The sequence below is a fragment of the Suncus etruscus genome, chromosome 10 (assembly GCF_024139225.1).
Source record: "Suncus etruscus isolate mSunEtr1 chromosome 10, mSunEtr1.pri.cur, whole genome shotgun sequence".
In the NCBI taxonomy this organism is placed as follows: Eukaryota; Metazoa; Chordata; class Mammalia; order Eulipotyphla; family Soricidae; genus Suncus; species Suncus etruscus.
The window spans coordinates 57,255,353-57,280,048 of record NC_064857.1 but is presented as its reverse complement, the minus strand read 5'-3'; the positions used below and the strand labels follow the sequence as shown (position 1 = coordinate 57,280,048).

Below are 24,696 nucleotides of genomic sequence, written 5' to 3'. Positions count from 1 at the left end.
GAGTGCATAGCCAGGAGTAACCCCTGAGCGTCACCAGGTGTGGCCCCAAAAATCAAAAACAAAAAGAGTATTCTTATTGGTATTTGGACCTTACCTGTCCGCATTCAGTATTTACTCCTAGCTCTGTGTTCTTTTTTTTTCCTTCTGGTTTTGGGGTCACACCCAGCAACGTTCAGGGGTTACTCTTGGCTCTATGCTCAGAAATCGCTCCTGGCAGGCTCAGGGGACCATATGGGATGCCGGGATTCAAACCACCGACCTTCTGCATACAAGGCAAATGCATTACCTTCATGCTATCTCTCCGGCCCCAGCTCTGTATTCCTAAGCAGGGTTTGGGGGACCATATAGAGCTGGGGATTGAAGCCGGTCAACCTCATGCAACACAAGCACCATTACCACTATACTCTCTCCAGTTCCCAAAACAAACTCTTAGGATAGAACATTGTACTCACAATTTTTAAGAAGGGGAAAGTGAAGCTCACAGTGACAAGAAATTTAACCCAAATCACACAGTTCAATAATTTAGAGTTAAAACTGAAACCCAGAGAACCCCAGGTTGGCAAACATTGAAATCTGTGGTTAGGACCACAACCTTGATACCTGCCCGGAGTTCACCCTTTCCATCATGTATGATCTTTTGTGGATTACTTGCAACTCTGTGCCTTGGTTTTCTCTGTGCTACAGGGGGTTGGTTGTAACTGTGTTTGTCACTGTTGGACTCTCTAGAACGCTGGCTCTGAAATCAAGTGCAAGGCATGTTCTTGAGGAAGGACCCTTGGAATTGACAACTCTAGAAGGAGGTGGAGGATGGGAAGTGAGACAGTGCAGGGAGCACTTAAGCAGACGGGGGCCAGAGATCAGGGCTGCTGCTGAGCCCAAGGTGCCCTACTTCCATCTGTCATGTGTGTCCAGGGCTGGGACAGTGTCCTGAGACCTTCCTAGAGACGAGAATACCTGAGCTCCACTGCAAGGAATCTGGGCAGGTCCTCCTGTCCTGATTTGGAGTTAAGGATTGAGCATATCTATATCAATTGTACTCGGTGACTGCTCAAGAAATGTTAGTTACTGTTATTGCTAGGCCTGTTTAGCCCCCAAGATTCATGCAGTGCTTATAAAAACAATTTCAAAAAGTGAAAAATGGGGCTGAGGAAATAACTCAAATGGTTTAGCACATGCCTGCATGTACAGGGTCCTGAGCTTGAGCTCTTGCACCTCATGGTCCCCTGAGCACCACAGAGCATGACCCTGGTGTGACTCCTAAGTTCTGTGGGGCCCCAGCACCAAACTATCACCATTTACCTATGGGCAGAGTGTCATTGGGTGTTGCCCTACAAAAAAAAATAAAAAAGTGAAAAGTCTATTGATTAGGGTCAGAGGCTAATATAAGGGCTGAAGTATGTGCTTCGCATGCAGCTAATCCTTGTGGTTTCTGGCACCAAAACCGCCAAAACATGTTTGGGAACATCTGGGTATAGTCCTCGAGACCCCTGTAAACCACTGGGTTTATCCAGGCTACCAGGTAAAGCTCAACTGACCTGTTTGGTTGTTTTTTGATTGTTTTGAGGCCGCACTTGCTGAGCTTATTTATTTCTGCTCGAAGATGGTCCCTGACAGGCTCTGGGCTGGGGTGCCAAGGACTGAGCTCGGGCCAGCAAGCCAAGCTCCTGACCTGCTGCACCATCTCCTCAGTCTCTCAGCTGACTTTTAAAAGTTGGATTAAGAGGAGTAGTACACCTAATGGAACTTTTGTGTGACTCACTTACCAAGATTCTCAAAGATACATCAGAGAAATGAGCCCAATGAACGTTAATTGCCCTGTTGTCTAGCTCCCTTTAGAGGAGCGGTTAAAATGGAGCATTGGAAATAAACCAAGCATATGATCCTATTTCCTCTCGAAAAACTGTATTGTCTCATATAAGCTTAAAAGAACTTATTTAATAGTGATTCCCTGGTCTCAAATACCAGATCAGATTTATTTCTAGTGTTTCTGTTTAAATAGGGTCCTAGCAAGGGACCACATAATTTTCTTCGGTTGTCACAGCTCTTTATGCCTCGTTTATTCAGTGGCATTCCCAACCCACATCCTTTTTAAGGATGCCAGTCATTTGCTGGGGAAAAATGGATCATGTGTCCTGGAAAATATCCAGTCTTCTGGATTTAACTAATTCCTCCTTTGTATCGTGTCATTTAAAGTTGAAATATCTTTCTAAGCGCCACATTTCCTATGGACCTGTGGTTAAAGCTAAGCTACAGTGAATTTTGGTCAACTTTGGTCAGGAAACATTCAGGAGGCAAAAGGCTCCAAACCAGATTTTTATAGATAAAAACATGTTTGATTCATCGTTTTGGATAAATCTCAAGTTTTATTAGATCTCTCCCATAATTTTAGAATACTATTTGATGTCCATTTCTTTTTTTTTTTTTTTTTGGTTTTTGGGTCATACCCGGCAGTGCTCAGGGATTATTGCTGGCTCTATGCTCAGAAATCGCTCCTGGCAGGCTCAGGGGACCATATGGGATGCCAGGATTCGAACTACCGACCTGCTGCATGCAAGGCAAATGCCTTACCTCCATGCTATCTCTCCGCCCCCTTGATGTCCATTTCTATCTAAATATTTGTCAAAGCTTTTCATTTTCTCTATAATTATTTGTTAATATGCAATATTGTGTATGTATTACATGTAAAACTCTAGAAATTAGAAGCCAACCAAGCCAATGTTTTCCTTAGGCCACATTTGCCAGTGACATATGGTAGGTTAATGGTAATAACATAGTGAAGCATATGTATTTTGTTGGTTTTGACTTCACAAACTTTCTATTGACTATTTTAACTATTTTAAGATCTGTGAATTATTTATGATTTCTTCTGTTGTTTACACAGTGCCTTCATATACACTTTGTATAAAATTTGAATATAAACTTAGAGGTTTCTCCCTGCGGTCTATTTACTTTATTTTAGAAATGGAAAGAATGGGGCCTGGAGAGATAGCACAGCGATGTTTGCCTTGCAAGCAGCCAATCCAGGACCTAAGGTGGTTGGTTCGAATCCCGGTGTCCCATATGGTCCCCTGTGCCTGCCAGGAGCTATTTCTGAGCAGACAGCCAAGAGTAACCCGTGAGCACCGCCGGGTGTGGCCCAAAAACCAAAAACCAAAAAAAAAAAAAAAAAAAAGGAAAGAATGAGCAAATAGAGAAAACAGGCCTAGAAATGGTTTTCAAGTCACGTAGTCTTTTGTTTTGTTTTTGTTTGTTTGTTTATGCTTTTGTTTGGGGCCCACACCTGTCTCTGCTTGGGGTCCAGGTTGCTTCCCCCAAGAGTGCAGGATTAGCTTCAGGCGGAGAGGGAGTGTGGGAGGCTCCCCGAGGAGTCTGTACTATTTCCCTGCCCCACAGACACCCACTGAGTGCAGCTCCTTGGAGGGAGAGGGAAAGGCAGAATTACCCGCACAGGTGACAGGGTCACCACAGGGCTGGGTTCAGGGGGGCACGATAGGGCATAGCAGCACCTTCCTTTGTTAGAACTGGGTGTCTAGGGGCAGACATACCTTTAGAAAGGTGTACATTTCCTCCAGAAAGTGGATATATTTACCTTGACTGTCAGATACTGTCATTGTATATTCTATTTTTTTCTGTTTTGTGTCTTATTTAATTTTTCTGTAAAATGTCTCTTAATCTCTGTCCTTACAGGAAAGCAAAGTCAAGCCACCTAATTTGACCACCAGAAGAATGTTGGGGTTCTCTCTGAGTCAGGGCCCCTCCATCTTGGCTCCAAGGCATGTGCCCTGTTCATCAGCAAAGGGCCACCAGGTGGAGCCTCCAGCGAGTCAATCCGTACCTTGCAGGTCTGCTGCTCTGCCCACTGTGGATCCACAGGCACCAGGGGCAGTGCCAGGACCCAGCAGAGCAAATCCTTCAGTTCCAGACAACACACATCTTAGTTCCCAAAGTAATGTGGCCCCTAAATTTGTACCAGTTTTCAAAAGTCACTTGTTACAGGCCAACAAAAGTGCTTTAGGACCTGGCAAGCAGAAGAAAAGGCAGCAGAGCACAGAAGCCCTAAGAGCCAAAGGGACTCGGGCGGATAGGCTGAGTCTGGGTCCAGCTGTCCCAAAGAGACTGAAGGGTCAACTCGAGGCGAAAGCCAGAAACACCCATCGCGGAGCTTCTGCACCTCCACAGCAGCAAAAGGGCCGCTGTGTAAAGAGGGCGCAGCACCTCCCTTCTTTCAGAACCAGTTCTGCTGTGAGTTTAGCTGAAGGTGAACAGCTGCCTTCAAGCTCCAGGTCAAGCCTGAGCGCAGGTCGAGAGGATAGTGCTGCTGGCTTCCAGGTGCAAGAGAAAAGAAACGTGATGAGCAACTACATTGCACAGCTTTTGGGGGAAGAGCACGTGTCTTTCAAAGTCAGAAGCCGCCCCTTCATTTTTGAGGCAGACTCAGACACGGTGGCTCCCCAGCCACAGGCACCACAAGCAGCAAAACAAAGGGAAGGAGCAGGAGTGAGTGAGTGCAGGTCCTCGGAGAGCCAAAGAACCTGGCCAGAGAGAAAGAGAAAGGCAAGAAACCTCATTCCCACCCCACCACCCTTGGTGCACAGTCGTACTTTCCCTAAGAACCATGTTAAAAAATTGCTTTTAAGCCTGAGAATATGTATCATATGATGAACCTTTGAAAACCTGTAAAAAGAAAAAAAGAAAAAGAAAAACCTGTAAATAGAGGCATAAATTAAGTGCCCAAGATTATCTAGAAACATGTTGATTAAGACACAATATTCTGCCATGACTGCATGGGTATCTGAAGTTAATTTATTATAACATGTTCCTTTAATCTGATTACAGGTTCTTCACTCAGATCAGTCAAAACCTAAGAAATCCCATCATTCCTAAAAACATAAAACCAGGATTCGGAAAAGTTAAAGAAAGATCTACCAGGTAACATAAATGCCATAGTCTGACTGATTTTTCTTGGTCTTGTCTGAATTGAGATTAGGTTAGGCCGCCTTCAGGTTTCCTCACCATCTAGGTCAGGTTCCTTCAGCTTTAAAGGCAGTGAGGAAAGGAGAAATTGAGAGTCCCTGAGCCACAGCAATATCATTGAGAGCCAGAGACCTAGTCCAGAGGGTAAGAGCTGCCTTGCATGCAGCCAACCCTGCTTTCATCTCCAGCAGCTCATGATCTCCCAGCCTCATGGACCTCCCAGCACAGGGCCAGGATTAGCCTTGAAGCATCACCAGGTCTGCTTTCTTTCCCCAAGATCAGCAAGGACCATCAAATCCACTTGAACCGATGTGTTTGACACCAGAGAGGCCAGGGCAGGCAGAGGAACTGACTGTTTGGGCCTTTTGCACACTGAGAAGAGGGGACAGTGGTGACACCTGAAGCTCATTGACATCAGGTTCCACAGTCACTGAGCATGTTCCTTTGGGAACTTACCCAACAAACTCAAATTTACATGACATTTTATAGATTATTTATTAGGTTATATTTCATTCCCCAAAGTCTGTGGCACACCAAAAGTCTTGGCCAAAGATGACCTGGAGATTTACCAGCCAGTACTAATTCCATGGCACTCAATTTACAAAACCAGGCATCTGGAAATTAGATTTCATTACTTTTGGCCATCTGCACTATTCTAAGGACAAACCTATTATAAAATACCCAGAAGTACTTACCTCATAGAACTACTAGAATACTTTCAAAAACTTTATAAACAAACCAGAAAACCTTTTTATCTTGCATGTGCTATTTATTTATAGAACTAATAGAATGTTCAGCCTGATTTGAATAAACAAAAAGGTACTCAATATATTTTTATAACCTGTCTCATGTAGAGTTTGACATCCTGCACCCTAATGCATTCTGGAAGTGGTTGAGGAAAAGTCTATATCCTAGAGTGCCTGAAAGTGTTCGATTTTCATCTATTTTTTTTGGGAGGAGGGCATATCCGCTCAGGGGTTACTCCTGGCTTTGCGCTCAGTAATCACTCCTGGCTTGGGACACCAGGGTCGACTTTCATCTTTAACATCTTTAACAAGAATGAAATCTAGTCCAGGTCTCAAGATTTTCATAGAATGATTGACTCTTGGGGAATGCAGGACCTGCCTCCACCTTCCAGGCCAAAGACCAGGCCTGCTTTCGAGTTGTGCCTCCCTCCTCCCCCAGGCCTGTCAGTGGTTTCATCTGTGAATGAAAAACCTAGCAAGGAAGGATTCCCCAGAGACATGCACTTAGCGCCATTCAACTCATGTTACTCAGGCCCCCCTTCATGGCCTCTCTGTGCTTTTGAAATACTTAGGACCTCACGTAATTTTTTACATCAGAAAATCATTCCACCACCCAGAAAGAAAAGCAAGGAGAAAATTTATAGGATCTCATTTCCCCCAAATGTCAAATGAATCCAGCCCTCTGTAAGAAATTCTGAATGGTACAAACCAGTTCAAGACAAAGGTGAAAGACTCGCCTTCAATTTCTCATTGCAGCAGTTAATAACTGTCTGCGGTCTGTTAGTATTTCTGGGTCCCAAAACATCATTTTTCCATCTTCATGGGAAACGAATGCAGCTAGTGCAGGGTCCATTTGGAGTGTCCTTTTCCCTCTCTAAAGAGTGCTTCAGCAGAGGCTAGTAGACTGCCCTGTGCGCCAGGTGCCACTAGGTGGGATTTCGGTGTACCCCTCAGTGTGGGAAAGCACAGTAATAAGTGCAAGTCAGCTCCTTCAGCACAGCCTGTGCTGTTTCCTGAAGGCCACTTCCAACCCAGAGAACAGTGGTCATGGAACTGGCCTTGCACACAGCCCGTCAGGGTTCAATTTCCTTCACTGTGTATGGTCCTCTGAGCACCATCAGAAGTGATCCCTGAGCACAAATAGGGATACACCCTGAGCACTGCTAGATGTGACTCAAAAACAAGAAACTCAGACACGCCCTGAAGCTCATTCTTCGTGCTCCCAGACTGCCTTCCTGCTCGTTCTCTGCAGGGTGGGCCAGGAGACTGTGTCAGGCCACCCCGAAGAGATGAGCCCACTGAATCTATGCACAGTGGCTTCAGGTCATTCTGCGAAGATTCCTGCCTCTAGGATGCTTCCATTTGTGCCCAGAACAGTTTATAGCCACAGATATTTGAGGCAGGGTGCCACACTGACAGTGCTCAGGGCTATTCCCAAATCATGCCCCAAGGTTACTCCCAGGGGTTCTTGGGGGACCATAGAGTACTGGGGATCAAACCCAAGACCTCACATTTAAAGCCAGTGCTCCACCACTGAGCACATTTCCTGCTCTGTAGTCTAATGTTTCTTGGAGATAAGTATCACCCTTTATGACAGAACCTGCTTCTACTAGTATCATGTTAGCTTCTGGTGTGGGACGGGCTTATTTTCACCTTTTAATATCCTAAGGAGACCTCACAAACTCCTGTATAATGTCTTCATGTGTGTCTCCAATGTGGGATTTACTACAGAGTCACATGCAAGATGGATTGTCCGTTTACTGTTTCAAGTTTAAGAAGAGATCACACGCCATTCTACTATTCACCAAAGTTTATTCACTGGAGTTACTGGGGAAGATTCTGCTTTGTGTTACACCATAATTTTGGAAGCCTGGATAATCCACATCTAATTAGAAACTAAGTCATATTTCTTTTATTACTTTGATGATTGATAAGCATTATGGACATAAACAGCTGTACCTTGTTCTGAAATTTCTTTTTTTTGGGGGGGGTCACATAACCTCAAAAGATCATTATTTGTATTTAAGAACCACAATTTGTAACCAAGTCATCCTCATAGAAACGGAAAGATGTTCTTCATGTAATATTTATATTTTTAATTCCAAAGTATTTGTTGTTTACCATGTTTTCTTTGGTTTTGCCTATATTCTATTGTGTATTACTATGATTATTATGCATTATTATATCTTATTTTATTTAGATTTGTTTCTATAAAAATAGGTTTAAAGTTATGGATTTAGGGGCCAGACAGATAGTACAGTTGGTAGAGCACTTGCCTTGCATTCAGCCAACCTAAATTCAATCTCTAGCTTCCCATATGATGCCCCCACCAGTGCCAGGAGTCATACCTGTGTGCAGAGTCAAGAGTTGCCCTGAGCATCACCAAGTATAACTCAAAAACTTTAAGAAAATATTATGGATTTGTTAGTGATTGGCTTTTACCTGACTAGCCAGTTCTCCAACCAGTTTTGTTCTCTTTAACTAGCAATATATTGGATATTTATGGGTAATCCAGGATGACCAGTATGTATGAATATGAATGTCTAACATTGTCACAGGCATTACTTATTGATGCTTAAACTGTGTATTGTTGTACCCGGCATTCTGACTTCAATAAAAAGCAAAAGTATTGAAATCGATGTGTTCGCCAGAAGTCAGTGTGATTGATTATAGTTGGGAGAAGTGACCGATGACTTCTCTGCTTCTGCTCAGTTTTCGAGGTGTGTATTTGCTGTTGACCATGGAGAAACCTTTCAGCTCTTTTCTGCCTGTTCCTGTCACCTCTCACAGCTGGAAAACCTCTCCGGGCGGACCCCACTATCAGTTCTTGGGCTACATCTGTGAACACTGTCCTTGCATATTTATTGGGGGTGGGATAGCAAACCCAGCAGTGCTCAGGGATTACTCCTGGCTCTGTACTCAGGAATCAGACCTGGCAGGGCTCAAGGACCATATCAGGAGCTAGTAACTGAACCTATCTGGCCACAGGCAAGGCAAGCACCCAACCCACTGCACTTGCGCTCTGCCTCTGGCCTTGCATTCTACAGGAGGGACACATGTGAACCTAGACAACTAGAGCAAGTAATATAAAATGGCAAATACCCCAAACAAAAAATTTGAGCAAATAAGGGGATGGTGAGTGTGGGAGTGGGCTCCCTAGAACCGCCTATTATATCCTGGGTCAGTGGGCCCTCCCAGAGGAGAGGAGAGAGCCAGGAAAGTGAAGCAGGAGCTGGGATTTCTTGCCGGGGCCTTGCTTGGGGTCATGGGTTGTTGTGACCTCCTGATTTTAGCTGACCCACTTTCCATCTCTGAACGCAGCTGTTCTGACCTTTCCATCTGCTCTGGTCCCTCCTGTGGTGGATACAGGTGGAAGATGAGGTGGGGGGGCCTGCAAGAAAGCTTCAAGGTAAGGTGGAGGCTGGGGGTTTCCTGGCTTTCCTGCTGCCGTTCCCTGGAGAACCCCTCAGTGAGTGGCCCCCCGGGAAGTCTGTGTGAGCAGAGGGACCACAGACGGGATTCTGCCCTGTGATCCTGCCCACCCTCCCGCCCCTGGGCTGTGCCAAGACTGTAGGCACTACAGCCCCAGCCCTCCAGGACCCCCAAAACTCAGCATTTCTGCTGGGATGCTAATCTAAGTGGCAGTTCCTGATTCTGAGGAGACTTAAATGGCCTGTCTCTGAACTAAATCTCTCTGGAGCTAACTCCATGAATCCTAGAGCGATCCACTCAGACTGCTTTTTTTCCTCCTCCCACAAACTCACTTGAGTGTTGTGTAAACTGGAGCTACGTTGTCCACAGGGCCGAGGAGATGAAACAAAGGACGGTATTTTTTTTTTTTTTTTTTGGTTTTTGGGCCACACCCGGTAACGCTCAGGGGTTACTCCTGGCTATTCGCTCAGAAGTCGCTCCTGGCTTGGGGGACCATATGGGACGCCGGGGGATCGAACCGCGGTCCGTCTCCTAGGCTAGCGCAGGTAAGGCAGGCACCTTACCTCCAGCGCCACCGCCCGGCCCCAAAGGATGGTATTTTTAAGTCATATTTCTCTCTAACCAGATTTACCACGTTTCATTACTCCATTGCGCCGCGCTCCGTCTGGAAAGAAATCAATAAAATTGAGAGTGAAAGCAACATAAAGCGTGATATTCAATCCCCCCCTTCTGGCCGCATAGGCTTGCCTGGGTCACCCACTGATTGCATGCAGTTCTAGTTAACCTAATTTCAAATGTAGCTCAAGTGTGGGCGCTGATGGATAGAATGTGCTTTCTCGATTACATATGGTCCAGCATTTCCCTGCTATGGATGTGAACACAGCAGGCAGGTTTTTCAAAAAGTCACAGCAGTTGAATTAGTGCCATCCTGGTAGAGTTTAACCAGCCAGAGAGAACACTTTCCACTCTGTCTTCTCCCCGCCAACACGCACACTGGCACACCTCCTCCTAGCTCACTCCTGGGCCATCCCTGTGGACACTGGGCAGTGCCTGGCGATGTGCACCCCTGGCTTGCAGCCTTGATCTAGTGTGTGGAACTGAGGCCTGGAAGGTGACCACATCTGGGTAAGCAGAGGGAAAATGTACAGAGATCAGATGCCAACCCTGTAACCAAACACAAGATGGTGTCATTTTTTCCTGGCAAGGGAATTTGAGGGCCTTCCAAATGGAGCCAATTCCCTTTCCCCAGACTGACTTGAATTAAAGGGTAAATTGGTGATGAGCCAGAGGCTCTCGCCGCTCCTTCAGTCTGCCCCAATGTGCTGAAGGGCAGAAGAAAGGGACCGTAGGACCCAGGAATGCGTTAGGACCAAAGGTTCCCTCCATACCCCTGGCTGTAGCCACCTTTTGGGGGGAAGAAGAGAACATGGAAAGTCCATGAGTTATTCATTACAAAACTATTCAGGAGCAAAGCTTCCAGAAGGGAAGTCATTTCAGCTCTGCCTGCAGACGACAAGGACCAGAAGGGCTGGAGGGCAGAGTGGGGTCTCTGGGTAGGAGAAAGTGGGTGAGAACCCAAAGAGGAAGCTACAGGGGTGGAAGGAAGGAGAGACCAGAGCAAAGCCAGTTGGGGCCACTCTATGGAATGAAGGAAGAGATTTGGGGTGGGAGGAAGGCCGAGCTAAAGACCAGGACATGTGTCAGAGAGAAGGAAACTGAAGAAGGAATCATTTCTGAGGAAGTAATGCCATGGCACTTAGCTCCAACCCCACTGTTTGTGTGTTGGTGGATTTTTTTTATTCAAAGCAGCTGTTGAGTCTCACTCGCTTTTTGACCCAGTCTAGCTAAGTGTGCCTAGTAAGTGTTGGGTTTGGATCACTGTAGCTTGATCCTGGTAGCTGGATTTTTCATTCACCTTTATGCTTGTCACACAAGTCCCCACCATCTCTCACTCCTTTCTTCCTCTTTTTCTGACTTGGTCAGGGTTAATCTTTAGGAATTTATTTTTATTGCTACTATTGAGAGTCATTCTCCAAACTTCCTACTCAAATATTTATTTGATATAAATAAATTCATGCGCAAAGGTTGCGCGCTAGGGTCTGCAGAGTACATGTTTAAACTATCACATTCTATCTTTGCAAACTTACTTTTAGTTATATTTCCTATGTCTTCTAGTCTTCTTTCATTGTCATGCCGTCTCCTTCCCTAACAGATATAGATCTCATAACGCTACACTACTGTTATTGCTTTTCAATCTTAAGGAGATTAAACTAAAAACAAAAGCTCTTTATATTGGCCAGCATACACCCTATTTCTAATACCTCCTGCTATTTTAATTGTTGGGGTCATGCCAGGAGTGCTGTGAGGCTAATTCCAGTGCCAGGCTTGGGCTAACTTGTGCCAGAGACTAAATTTGAGACTCCACATGCAAACTATGTGCTCTAGACCTTTGAACTACCTTCTTAGCCCCTAACAAACCTTATTGATCATCTATTGTAGTTTATAAAAATTTTGTTTTGGGCCAGAGTGATATAGGGCATTTGCCTTGCAGGTGGTCAACCAGGGTTCAATCCCCGGTAATCCATATGTCCCCCATGTGCAGTTAGGAGTAATTCCTGAGTGAAGAACCAGGAGTGATCCCTAAGCACAGCCAGGTATGGCTCAAAATTTAAAAAAAAAATCAAACAAAAAAGTTTATTTTGCCTTTTCTTTTTTTTTTTTTTTTTTTTTTGGTTTTTGGGCTACACCTGGCGGTGCTCAGGGGTTACTCCTGGCTGTCTGCTCAGAAATAGCTCCTGGCAGGCATGGGGGACCATATGGGACACCAGGATTCGAACCAACCACCATTGGTCCTGGATCGGCTGCTTGCAAGGCAAACGCCGCTGTGCTATCTCTCCGGGCCCTTGCCTTTTCTTTTTAAGGTACATTTTCTTAATGTAGAATTCTAAGTTGATTCATTCTTTCCTTTTAGTCCTTTAATTTTTTTTTTGTTTTGTTTTTGGGCCACACCTGGTGACGCTCAGGGGTTACTCCTGGCTATGCGCTCAGAAGTCACTCCTGGCTTGGGGGACCATATGGGACGCCCGGGGATTGAACCGTGGTTCGTCCTAGGCTAGCGCTGGCAAGGCAGAGACACCTTACCTCTAGCGCCACCGCACTGGCCCCAGTCCTTTTGTAACGTGCCAGGAATGTTTTTTTAAACAGTATATATATATATATATATATATATATATATATATATATATATATATATATATATATATATGGAGAATATTGAGTCTGGATCCTTTGCTTTTGAGATTTCTTTTCCCCCATCTTTAAATTTTTTAAATAAATGCTGCCATAGAGGCAGACTGGAAGGCAGAAGGAAAACTGGGGAAATTGGCAGAGGGACGTGGACATTGGTGAAGGGATTGGTTTTGGAACATTGAGTGCCTGGAATTCAATCACAAATACCTTTGGAATTCATGATGATTTAATTAAAAATAATAAAAAGTTTTTCTTGAAATAATGTCTTCAGACATTTAATATAGCCCTGATCTCTCCCCCTGGGACCTTGGCTAAAGTATGTTTGATTCCTTGAGGATCTGCTCACAATTTTCAGTCTGTTTCATTCTGTCTCAATGCACTGCTCTGTTCTTGCGAACAGAGTCTGTTAATCCCAATCCAGTGCATTTTTCACTTCCAATTATATCTTCGACTCTAGACATTTCAGGTAGTCTTTTATATCTTATATATGCACCCCCTAATTTATTTAAATACTTGAATATGTCTATAATAGCTGTTTAAATTCCTTCATTTCTGTGGGTTGTTTGTTTTAGTTTTTTTCTCCCCTGAATCCGTTTAACTGACTTTTCTCCTAATATGGGCCATAGTTCATTCTCTTGGTCTGTCTTGCTAAAATAGAATTTTCTCAGGAAAGGGGTTACTAAGAATGGGGCCTCTCCTGTGGAAATTAGTCATAGGAAACCCCACCCTGATGCAGACACAGAGACAAAGAGGCAAAGAGATACAAAGACACAACTTTCCTGGGAGCTGGTCCAGATAGGCTCAGGTAGGGGCAGGTCAGCCCGAGGAGACTCAGGCCAGAGCTGGAATATTCTGGTGTCTCCTGAAGGCTCCAGAATGCTCGGGCTGGTTAGGTGAAAACAGGCTGAAAACAGAAAGTTTAAAGACATCTGGACACAGACACAGATTCTCTGATATTCTCTGTGGTATTGGGACCAGATTGTGTTTGGTGATTCTCACTTTTTACCCCCTGTTGTCTCTCTTTATATTTTTAATTACATTTTAATATTTTATTAGGACACTATGATTTATCAAGCTATTTATAATTGAGTTCCAGGCAAACACTGCTGTGGCCCCAGTGCTGACTTACCTCCATCCGTGTTTCTCTTGATTGGATTTAAATATAAGAAATAGCTTTGGGGTGCGGAAAGATGGCATGGAGGTGGGGCGTTTGCCTTGCCTGCAGAAGGACAGTGGTTAGAATCACGGCATCCCATATGGTCCCCCAAGCCTGCCAGGAGTGATTTCTGAACACAGAACCAGGAGTAACCCCTTAGCGCTGCCAGGTGTGACACCAAAACAAACAAACAAACAAAAAATAGCGTCGGAAGTGCAGGCAGCTTTCAAAGAGAGACAGGCTGCTGCGGACTTTGTTTTCAGGGAGTCTCCTGCAACAGCAGGGCAAAGCAAGAAGCTGTGATCTGAGTTCCCAGTGGGATGTGACATGATGGGGACAAGGTGGGACTCTGGGGTTTCCTGTAGCATGTGTGGAACTGAGGTGTGATGCTCAGGGAGGCAGAAAGCAATGGACACATCCCAGGTAATTTGGATCCTCCGTGGAGTGTAAAGAGTCTAAAAAACAAAGCAAGGGCTCACTGAGGAGCCTGAAATGGGGTCACTGGCTCAGGGAACTGGAGTGACCCACCCTATTACTCTTCCCCCAAGGTCCTGTTGGAGGGGTCTTTGGCTTTGTGTTTTGCTGACTCCTCTCTCCAACCTCCTCTTGCTCAATCTTCCCTCTATCTTTCTCATGCTCTTGAGGCTCTTTTTGCCTCTCCAAGTCAACAAAACTGGAAGTCAAAGACCCCTTTCAGATGTGGGCAGGCCTGCCTCTCAAGGTGAGCAAAGCAGGACTTTGCGGGGGAGTAACACCACCTCATACCTGCCTCCCAGTCCCAGAGCTCACTCCCTTGAATACCAGCTTGGCAGGTCTATGCAGCCCAAGAACCCAAGAATCCACCGCAGCTGCCACTGCTGATATTTGAGGACTGTGGAGGTCCTGTCTGAAGGGATGAGAGGCAGTTTCAGGCCTGGCCTGAACTCCCAGTGCCAGGAAGAGCCCACGGAGCATCTCTCCTGGTTCAGGGTCCTCTGTTTCCCTTTCGTAGAGAAAATTCTACAAGTTTCACTTGCCATCAGAAACGTAGACATGAGTGGAAACAGACAAGGATACAGAGTCCAACCAGACCCACAGGCCAGACAGAGGCAGAGCAGCTGATGCTATGGTGGGCATTGGACAAGGGCAGCTCCTGTCACCGGGGAGGTGCCAGGCAGGGTTCAGTTCTAGGGGTGCGGAGGGGAGATGCTGAACTGGGATTCCCAGGCTCGAGTACCAGGAGAGAGAATGGTGTGTCCCCAATCCACCCTGGTTCCCAGAATCTGACCCTTCGTTATGCTGGTCCAGAAGACACGGACAGTCAGAAAGACTAGTGGATTGGAGACGGAACCCTTTATGCCTGTGGAAATGGCCCCTCGTGGGACTACAGAACAGACAAAGCTCGGGCCAGAGAGAGAACACAGCAGAGAGGACATTGGCCTTTTGGTGGCCAATCGAGTTTGATCCTTGGCAACTCATATCATCCCCTGAACCTGCCAGGAGTGATTTTTGCGTGCAGAGCCAGGAGTAACCCTTGAGTGCCACCAGGTGTGGCCCAAACACCAAAACGCAAAGAAAGAAAAGAATGAACAGATGAGGCTTATTTACAACATCCCAGGGCTCAAGGGCACAGGACAGACCTGGGAGCTTCCTTCATCACCTGCAAGGGGTTGGCTGGGAAGCCTCTTCACCCTCATCTACAGCCCCCCAAGTATCCAGCAGAGGGTCCCAGAGTGCCTCAAACCCATTCCATCACCTCCCTGAACTCTGCCGCACCCACACAGCCCCGCCAGGCCTGGGCTTGTCTCTCACGCACCCTGTTAAGCACCCTGAGCCCTGACCCTGCTGGGGGCTGACCAGAGGCACATGTGCCCTGGGGGTTCCCTTGTTTCAGTCCAGGACACCGTGGGAATGGGGAAAAGACTGTGGCCTTCGGGACTGTGGCCCACATGCAGCCAGCTTTGGGGTGATGGGCGCTGGCATTGCCGGATGCCGCCTCTGCCCATGAGGTTTTTCAGCATCTGTCACTGTTGTTCTCCGGATGTTTCCAGCCCTTCAGCATTTCTTTTCCACTTCTAAGCAAGTCACTTGTTTTCTAAGGAATCGCAGGCAGTAAGGAGCAGAGCAGGGATGAGAAGAGAGGTGTAGAACTGGACATGGATGGACAGGTGAACACAGGAGGAGACTCATTTAGCCATGATAATTGCTTCTTCCTCTGAACCTTCTGCACCTTCCCTCCAAGCAGATGCCCAAACCTTGGACTGCTCCTTGGGGACAATGAGCCCCTTCACCCTTCAGCCCCTGGTGCGTGAAGCCAAAGCAGAACAGCCTGACATCCTACTCCATCAGCACCCTAGGGCCTGAGCTTCCCAGCCACTAATTTAGGGTTATTTTGTTAGGGCCCAAGTTGATACCGGAAACGGTGCTGAGAGTCAGAGACCACCTCTGATAATGCAAGCTGCAAAAGGGAGTTTATTTGGCTAGCCGAGGTCCAATCTTCAAGCAGTTTATATAGAAATCACAAGCAGTAACAGTAACAGTAAAGATGTCTTAATTAATCACTGGTTTTTCTTTTTTTTTTTCACGAAACACCTTTATTTTTTAGTTAAATACCATGGTTACAAAGTTGTACATAATACAGTCTATTTTTTCCACATATAAAGTTGTTCATGATTGAGTTACCATCATACAACATGCAACAGCCTTCACCAGTGCACTTTTCCCTCCACCAATATCCCCAGTTTCCCTCTCTTCCTTCCTGATGCCCTGTCCTGACCCTGGGGAATACATTTTTCTTGCCTTTTTTTAGGGTTGCAGCCAGCAGTGCTCAGTGGTTAATCCTGGCTCTGCACTTAGAAAATATTCCTGGCAGGTTTAGGGGATCTTATGGGTTCCCAGGGATCAAACCCTGGTGGGCTGCATGCAAGGAAAACAAACTACCCACTGTGCTATTACTCTGGCCCCATGGGCAGATATTTTTCTTCTCTGTTACTGTCACTTTCTGTTTCTGTCTCTCTCTTTCTTTCACAAAGCATCTTTTAAACATGGAACTCAAAATAATTTTTTAAAAAGGTAGTGAAAATAAAAAATATTATTTTTATACATCAAGAAATAAATTTGAGGGGCCAGAGAGATAGCATGGAGGTAAAGCATTTGCCTTTCATGCAGGAGGTCATCAGTTCGAATCCCAGCATCCCATATGGTCCCCCGTGCCTGCCAGGAGCAATTTCTGAGCGTGAAGCCAGGAATAACCCCTGAGCACTGCCGGGTGTGACCCAAAAACCACAAAAAAAAAAGAAAAAAAAAAGAAAGAAATTTGATAAGGAAAAATTTTATAGTATTTCAAGTAGTAGCTAAAGAAATAATAAAAAACAATTTCAGTTTCTTACAACTTCTCATGAAAAATTAAATTTGAAGTTAATCATTATCAGGGCTATTATCATTCCCAAAAAGAGAAATTCAATGTTAAGATTTAGGGAAGGGTAAACAATGTCACCTAAGAAATAACCTAAAGTCTGAAGAGATAGTACAGAGGTTAAGATGCTTGCTTCGCATATGGCCTACCCTGATTTGATCCTCAACACTGCACATAGTCTCCCAATATTGCCAGGCGTGGTCCCAAGCACATTCCTGAGTACCACTGAGTGTGGCAAACATAAAATTAAAAATTTCTATCTAGTTCTACCTATTTTTAAGTTATAGTTTTTCATTGAGTTGTAAAGCATTTTTAATATATTTGGATATAGACTTTGAAAATACGTGATTTGCAAGTCTTTTTCTCCCACTCAGGAGATTACCTTTTCGTTTTGTTCATTGCCTGTTGTACAGTGTAATCACTGATTTTTCTAGCTCAACTTTGGTTGTCCAGGAATACCCCAATTCTAACTTTGGTTGTCTAGGGATACTCTGATTCGGACCTTGGCTGTCAAGGGATACTCGACTCAAACTTTGGTTGTCCAGTGAGCCTTTATCAGATAGAACATTCTGAGCTCACTCAACCTCTAGTTCTTTATTCCTGGAGGGTACCAGCTTTGGTTTATTATTTTTTATTTATTTATTTATTTTGGTTTTTGGGCCACACCCGGTGGTGCTCAGGGGTTACTCCTGGCTGTCTGCTCAGAAATAGCTCCTGGCAGGCACGGGGGACCATATGGGACACCGGGATTCGAACCAACCACCTTTGGTCCTGGATCAGCTGCTTGCAAGGCAAACACTGCTGTGCTATCTCTCCGGGCCCCCTTTGGTTTATTTCTGATTTAACTCTCTCTGTCTCGGGAAGAACCACTTCACTGGGGTAAGTGATTGAACCTAGGGGCCTTCATTCTTACACTTTATGAGCCGCCTGGGCTTGGAGCCAGGGCAGTGGCAACTTCTAGGGTCCCAGCCATTGGACCCAGAAAAATGGCTGTCCTGGTGACCTCCAGCAGAATGTTCTTCGCCACCCTGTGAGAACTTTCAAGTCACCGCATGGTGCTTTCTGGGTGCATATAAATCTCTGTTCTGGTCCTCCTGTGGGGTGTCATTATCCTGGGGAGTTTTGGAGCACAGTGTCCAGGGAGAGTCCAAGGAGAGATATCAGCCCAGGTGCAGGGCTGTGAGCACTTTCCCAGTGAGCTTCCTAGGCATGGCCTGAGGGATGCGTTGCTGAGGCTCACAGAGCAGCCCAGCCTCAAAGGATATATATAGCAAAGGTATCAGGCGACCCTCACAGGGTGCAGAGAAAATAGTTTTTTCTCTTTATTTATAATAATTCTCTTTATTTTTAATAAATCCTCAGGCAAGAAAAGAAAAAGACAAACTAAAGCAAAAGAGTAAAGGAGGAGAGATGAGGGAGGGAGGGGGTGAAGGAGGGAGGAAGAAGAAAGGAAGGAGGAAGGAAGGAGTAAAGAAAGGAGGAAGCAAGGGAGGAAGCAGGAAGGAAAGAGAGAGGGAGGGAGAGAGGAAGCAAGGAAGGAAGGATGGAAGGAAGGACCCACCCCAAAGATACTCAAAGATACTTCTGGGAAATTGCCTTAGAAAGTTAACAACTGCTCCCCTGCAATAAGCATGCTCTCTGCTGCATGAAAGGGTCTCAAGGAAGGACCCACAATCAATACCTCGATCAATGACAAACAACAGCTGCCCCAAATGTGCCACTGCTTTGTAGCAGAGAAGGGGGAGGGGAAGGGTTTGGCCAAGTATATTTCCAATTGAAGCAGAATCTGTCATCATCCAAAGGAAATAAAAATTTCAAAGGATTATTTCAGGAAAATGAAGAACATAAAAAAGGTGATGTCAGAAATATGGCGAATTAGAGCAAAGGGTGCCTGGGATTTTAAATCTTTCTTTCCTTTCCTTTTTCTTGGGGGGGGGGTTCAGCCACACCTGGTGATGCTCAGGGGTTACTCCTGGCTGTGCGCTCAGAAATAGCTCCTGGCTTGGGGGACCATATGGAATGCTGGGGGATCGAACCGAGGCAGTCCGTCCTAGGCTAGCATATGCAAGCCTTACAGCTTGTGCCACCACTCTGGCCCCTAAATCTTTCTTTCCTTTTTCTTTTTTATTCCTTTCTTCCTTTCTTGCTTTCTTTCCTTTCTTTTTTCTTTCTTTCTTCTTCCTTTCATTCATTATTTCTTTATCTTTTTTCCTTCTTTCTTCCTTTCCTTTTTTTTTCAGGCCACACCCGTTTGATGCTCAGAGGTTACTCCTGGCTAAGCGCTCAGAAATTGCCCCTGGCTTGGGGGGACCATATCGGACGCCGGGGGATCGAACCGGGTCCTTCCTTGGCTAGCGCTTGCAAGGCAGACACCTTACCTCTAGCGCTACCTCACCGGCCCCCCTTCCTTTCCTTTTTTATTTTCTTTCCCCTTTATGCTTTCTTTTAAGGCTGAGGAGGATGCAAATGGTGCTGTTAATTTTTGTCTGTGAGTACAAACTATCTAGAATCTGTTTTCACAAGATCTGACTTTCAAATACAGTTCAGGAAACATAAAATCAAACACACACACACACACACACACACACACACACACACACACACGAGTACCACTGAGACTTTCCAGATCTAGGTAGCCCCTATTTTGAGCCTGAGAGAAATGCTTAACAATCCCAAACTCAGGAGTCAAGCAAAAATAACCTTGATTTTTATAGACTTGTATTTTTCCAAATCTTGGCCCATAATCTTACTCAATTTTTTGCAGTTCAAAATAGGTTTCTCAGGAGAGGGCAGGAAGCAGGCAGGAGGAAAATTGGGGGGCACTGTGGGAAATGTGCACTGGTGAAGGGTGTTGGGAATTGTATGACTGAAACTCAATCATGACAGCTTTAAACTGTGTATCTGTGAATCCAACTAAATGATTCATTTATTAAAAATATAGAAATAAATTCAACTCAAAATAGATTAAAGATGAAGTCAGATGTGAATCTATAAAGTGTATTGAGGAAAAAACATAAAAATAAGGGGCCAGAATGATAGCACATTGTTAGGGTGTTTGCCTTGCATGCGGCAGACCCACAACCAACCCAGGTTCAATCCTCAGCACTCCATATGGTCCCCTGAGCCTCCCAGCAGTGATTTCTAAACAGAGACAAAAATTAACCCCTGAGCATTGCCAGGTGTGGCTAAAAAAAAAAATAAAAATAACAACTGCAAAAACAAAGAGAAGAAGAAAGAGGAAGAAAAAGGAAGAGAAAGATGAGGAGGAGAAAGAAGAAAAAGAAGAAAGGAGGAGAAAAAAGAAGAGAAGGAAGAAAGAAGGAGGAGGAGGAGGAGGAGGAGAAGAAGAAGAAGAAGAAGAAGAAGAAGAAGAAGAAGAGAAGGAGAAGGAAAAGGAGAAGAGAAGAAGAAGAAGAAGAAGAAGAAGAAGAAGAAGAAGAAGAAGAAGAAAAAGAAAAAGAAGAAGAAGAAAGAGGAGGAGGAGAAGGAGAAGAAGAAGAAGGAGAAGAGGAAGGAGAAGAGGAAGGAGAAGGAGAAGTAGCTTCTGGCAGGCTCCAGGGACCATATGGAACCGGGGTCCTTATTGTGTTGGCATGTGCAAGGCAAACACCTTACCACTGTGCTATTGCTCTGGCTTCCAGGAGTGATTTCTGAATGCAGAGCCAGGAGTGACCCCTGAGTGCTGCTGGTGTGACCCAAAAGCCAACCAATCGACAAAGACAAAAAGAAGTTGTTTCTCTGGGAAACTTTGAATATTGACTTATTAATTCTTGGAAAACTGGCTTTTATTAAAAGAGGTTTATTACCAAACCACCCCAATTAGGCAATGCAGAAAAAACTAACCTTTTAGATTAGATTCCCTTCCCTGAGAAGTACCAGGATGAACTGGTATGCAAATTTCTTTTTGCATAGTGCATTAGGGTATCTTTTTACTGTCTTGTATGCCTGCAATCCACACACTGTAAATTGCTTTAATTTAATATTTTTACTAGATGGAAATAGAGTTCAAAACACCAACCAGCTCTGTTGATGGGTTGCGTGGTGTCCCTGTGACTACAATCCTCAGGGTCATACAGTAGGTCCTGAGACTGCTTGCAGGCCTGGGTGGGTGTCCTGGGGAGACCTTTCTCAGCTTGGAGTCCTGCTCTGGTCATCACCTCTGTATGCTGGTGCTGCTGTTTTCAGGGTGGTGTGCTTGCTCCAGCCCAGGCATCTGTGCCCTCACAAACCCCTTGCCCAGGTTCATTTCTAATAGCCTGGTTCCCTGTCCCACAGACTCTAGTCTGGCTTCTCTAGTGGTCACGATGCCCTGCAGCAGACACTGGGTCACACTATCCAATAAAAGGTGTGTTCCAGGCACCAGATTGGTCAACATGGGGCCAGAGCTATACAACAGCAGGGAAGGTGTTTGCCTTACATGTGGCCAACCCGGGTTCAACCCCTGGCTTCCCAAATGAACCCCTGAGCACAGGAGTATTCCTGAGCTCAGAAGCTGGAGTAAGCCCTGAGCATTTTGGGTTGTATCCGCAAACAAAAAACAGATTTGGGGGAGCCGGAAAGATAGCATGGAGGTAAGTTGTTTGCCTTGCATGCAGAAGGACGGCATCCTGTATGGTCCTCTGAGCCTGCCAGGAGTAATTTCTGAGTGTAGAGCCAGGAGTAACCCCTGAGCGCTGCTGGGTGTGACCCAAAAACCAAACCAAACCAAAACAAAACAAAACAAAAAAAACAGATTTGGTGGACACCGGAGATGGCTTCTGCCCACTGTAGACAGTCTGAGGAAAAACAGACGTGGAAGTTTTAACGTAGAAATTACATCCACCTCCTCTCACTGCTCCCCCTATTTCCTGTCGCCCGTGAATGTTTAAAATGTGGGTTTAAATGTTCAGCTCCCCCAGGCAGTGCCCAGCACAAATCCCTGCCATACACTTGTACCTCTCTCGAGTTCATGCAATTCCCTGCAGAACTTTTCCAGTGCATTTTGCAGCAGGTAATTGCCTCGTCTAAGGTCACATAGGTCGTTAGTTGAGAACCAGCCTCTGTGCCACGGCCCCCAGTGAGGTGCTCAGCGGTAGCGTTTCGGGACTGCAAAGCCATCGTGGAACAAAGCCAAGATCACACTGAGCCAAGGTGCAAACCGGACTAACGAAGGAGAAACAGCAGGAGAGGGCCCAAGAGAACACGGTTCTCACTGCAAACCTCCTGGTGACAGCAGCTTGGGAACATGCAGAAATAGGATGGCGGTCTTTCTCTCGGGGCTTCTCTGGTTTCATTCCTTCCCGGGACGTGGCTACCAGCTGCTTCTTTCCAAGCTGCGGTTCTCCCTGGAAAATTTGAGTGCTGGGACCCTGTGCGGCCCTGTTTGGCCCTGGCTCACAGAGCAGAGAGGACTGGGCCAGTGTCTTGAGGACTGCCTTCGGGAACATCCTATCTGTCCAGATTTCTAGCAGAAGAAACATCCAGGAAAAGAAGCTGCAAACCCCTGTGTTGGATTCCCCACCCCCTTGACACTGTAACAGAACCACTGGTAGACTGGACCCCACAGAGCAACTCTTCTGGGGGGAAAGCAACTATTCCAGGGATTCTCCTTGAGACAAAATCTTCGGAGACACTGCTCCAGAGATGGGGAAGAACAGCTCAAAAAGAGGTGTGGGTATCCCCTCCCCCAACTCATCTATCCCACCTGAATTCAGAACTGCTCACACCTGGAATGGGTGGGTAGAGGAGTCTGCAGGGTGGAGAGAGGGGATAAGGTGGAGAGTTCAGGAGAGAAGCGAGAGAGAGCCATCATCATCAGAGATACAGCATCGGATTCAGCATCAGCAACTCGGTATCATCAGGGAAGTAGCACCAGGAACATCACCAGAGGGAGTTGGTCAGCCGAGAAGCCAGTTGGGAAGCCTGGAAAAAGCAACTGAGGGGGAGACAGAGGCTGAGAGAGCCCAATAGGAGTAGAGAAGTAGCTGCTAGGAAAAGGCTTAGTATAGAGGCCATGTGAGGAGGTGTACATGGCGATAGGGACTGTGAAATAAAGCTGGCTGACTCCTGGAACTTTATCTGATTGCTTTGTGAATCTCTCCGCCTTCACCCTGCAACCTTCAGATCCGCCAGATCATAGGGGCTGCAGAAGCCGGGTCAAGCCCAGAAAGGCCTCACCGTCCCTCCTACCAAATCGAGGACTCATTAATTTATTAAGACAACAAAGGGGTAACTCAGGCTTGACTCCAGACTGTCCCTCCTCCCTCACAGAGAACTCTGATTAAGGAAGATATCAGGTACTTTAATCACCCACTGTGTGCATTGTTCCAATGTGACATCCCTAAGCCCCAATGCTCATGCTTATCTTTTCCCTGCACCTCACTCCCTCCTGGTTATCCTTCTGCTATGTCCCTGGCCCTGCCACCGTGTGCATTTCCCAATACCTGTTGTCCTACATAAGCATTGTCGGATGGAATAAAGTACCTCTGGCCACCTAGGGCCCATTCTGTTCCAGTCATCAGCTGAAAGATGGAAGTTGATCCTCGCTAGCCAAAAGTATCAGTACACGATGTACACCACTGAGGCCCGCTTCCCTTCCTTCTACTGGTGTCCCCCATACTCAGATCCGGTGTCCAAACTTGTGACACATGAAAGCTCTGGACACGGCAAGAGGACTTTGTAGGGGGCCTAGAACATGGGGGCAAGGATGTCCCAATTCCACAGGGAGGCAGCCCTATGGGCCCCGCAGCCAATTCTGCAGACCCTCTCAGAGAAGGGGCCACTGGACACGTGAACTGTCTCTTCTTTCAGGTCAAGGGCACTGCCTACAGACTCAGAGCATACCCCAGGCTTGGGGCACCCCAGTAGGGTAAGGGAGCTGGGCCACCTCTGCTGGGGACTGAGCCAGATGCTTCTTCCTCAGCATGTGGAGTGAGGCAGGACAATAAGGGTAGTGGGCTGGGTGTAGGGGCACCCCCACCCCTGCCCTGACACCCCTGCTTCTCTTCCTCCTAGGACTGTAAGCTTCAGGGGGCCCTGTCCCCTCCCGAGGGCCGGGACGGCAGGCCCGATGGAAGCAGTACTGTGCCACATGTGAAGACAGTGGCTTCCAGCAGCTGTAGTATCAGGCTGCAGCAGGCTCCCTGTACCAGCCAGTGTGGCATCTGCTGCTCAGTTGTGCGTGCCTGGCCATCCTGCCTTAAGACCGTCTTTATGTGGTCACTGGTCCCCAAAATTTGCAGTCAGATTTCCCCACTTCCAGATGCTGAGAAGCTTCCAGAGCAAATCTTCAAGACAGCCATTGTTTTTCTGATGAGCACCAGGAAAAACCTGGGAGTCTGGGATAGCCGGGCAGTACAGAGGACTTCCTAGAAGAGGAGCACCGAGGAACTGCTTGCAACTCACTCCCCTTGAGGAGAAGAGAGTTGAGAAAGGTGTGTGGCTTCGGGACATCACAAGCAGCCATGCCTGAGCGGACCAGAGCATGCTCAGAGCCACAGGGTCGGCACCATGAGTCCGAATGCCGCAGGAAGAAGGGCCAAGAGCTTGGCCAACAGTGGACCAGGAGGGAGGACATAAATGGTGCCAGAAAGGCTGGAGGTGATGGCCTGGCCCTAGTGGAGGTTTGGATATAACCTCCATGTGACTGCGAGCTCTTCCCTGACCCTGCGGAGTGCTCTAAGCAGCTCGTTTCCAAACAGAAACAGGATCTGGAAGAGGTAGAGGGGCCGGGTCAGGTGAGCAAGAATCCTGGGTGAGGGGCTGAA

The 24,696-nt window shown here is 46.4% G+C and overlaps 1 protein-coding gene across 1 annotated transcript in view; it reads left to right on the top strand.

Annotated features, from left to right (window-relative positions):
- Positions 1-24,696, top strand: part of C10H18orf63 (chromosome 10 C18orf63 homolog) — a 59,669-nt gene that overhangs the window by 33,805 nt on the left and 1,168 nt on the right. The window contains exons 11-12 of the mRNA XM_049781663.1: positions 3,688-4,461; positions 23,945-24,008. Of these exons, the coding sequence (XP_049637620.1) occupies positions 3,688-4,461; positions 23,945-24,008 (838 nt within the window). The remainder of the gene's footprint in view (positions 1-3,687; positions 4,462-23,944; positions 24,009-24,696) is intronic.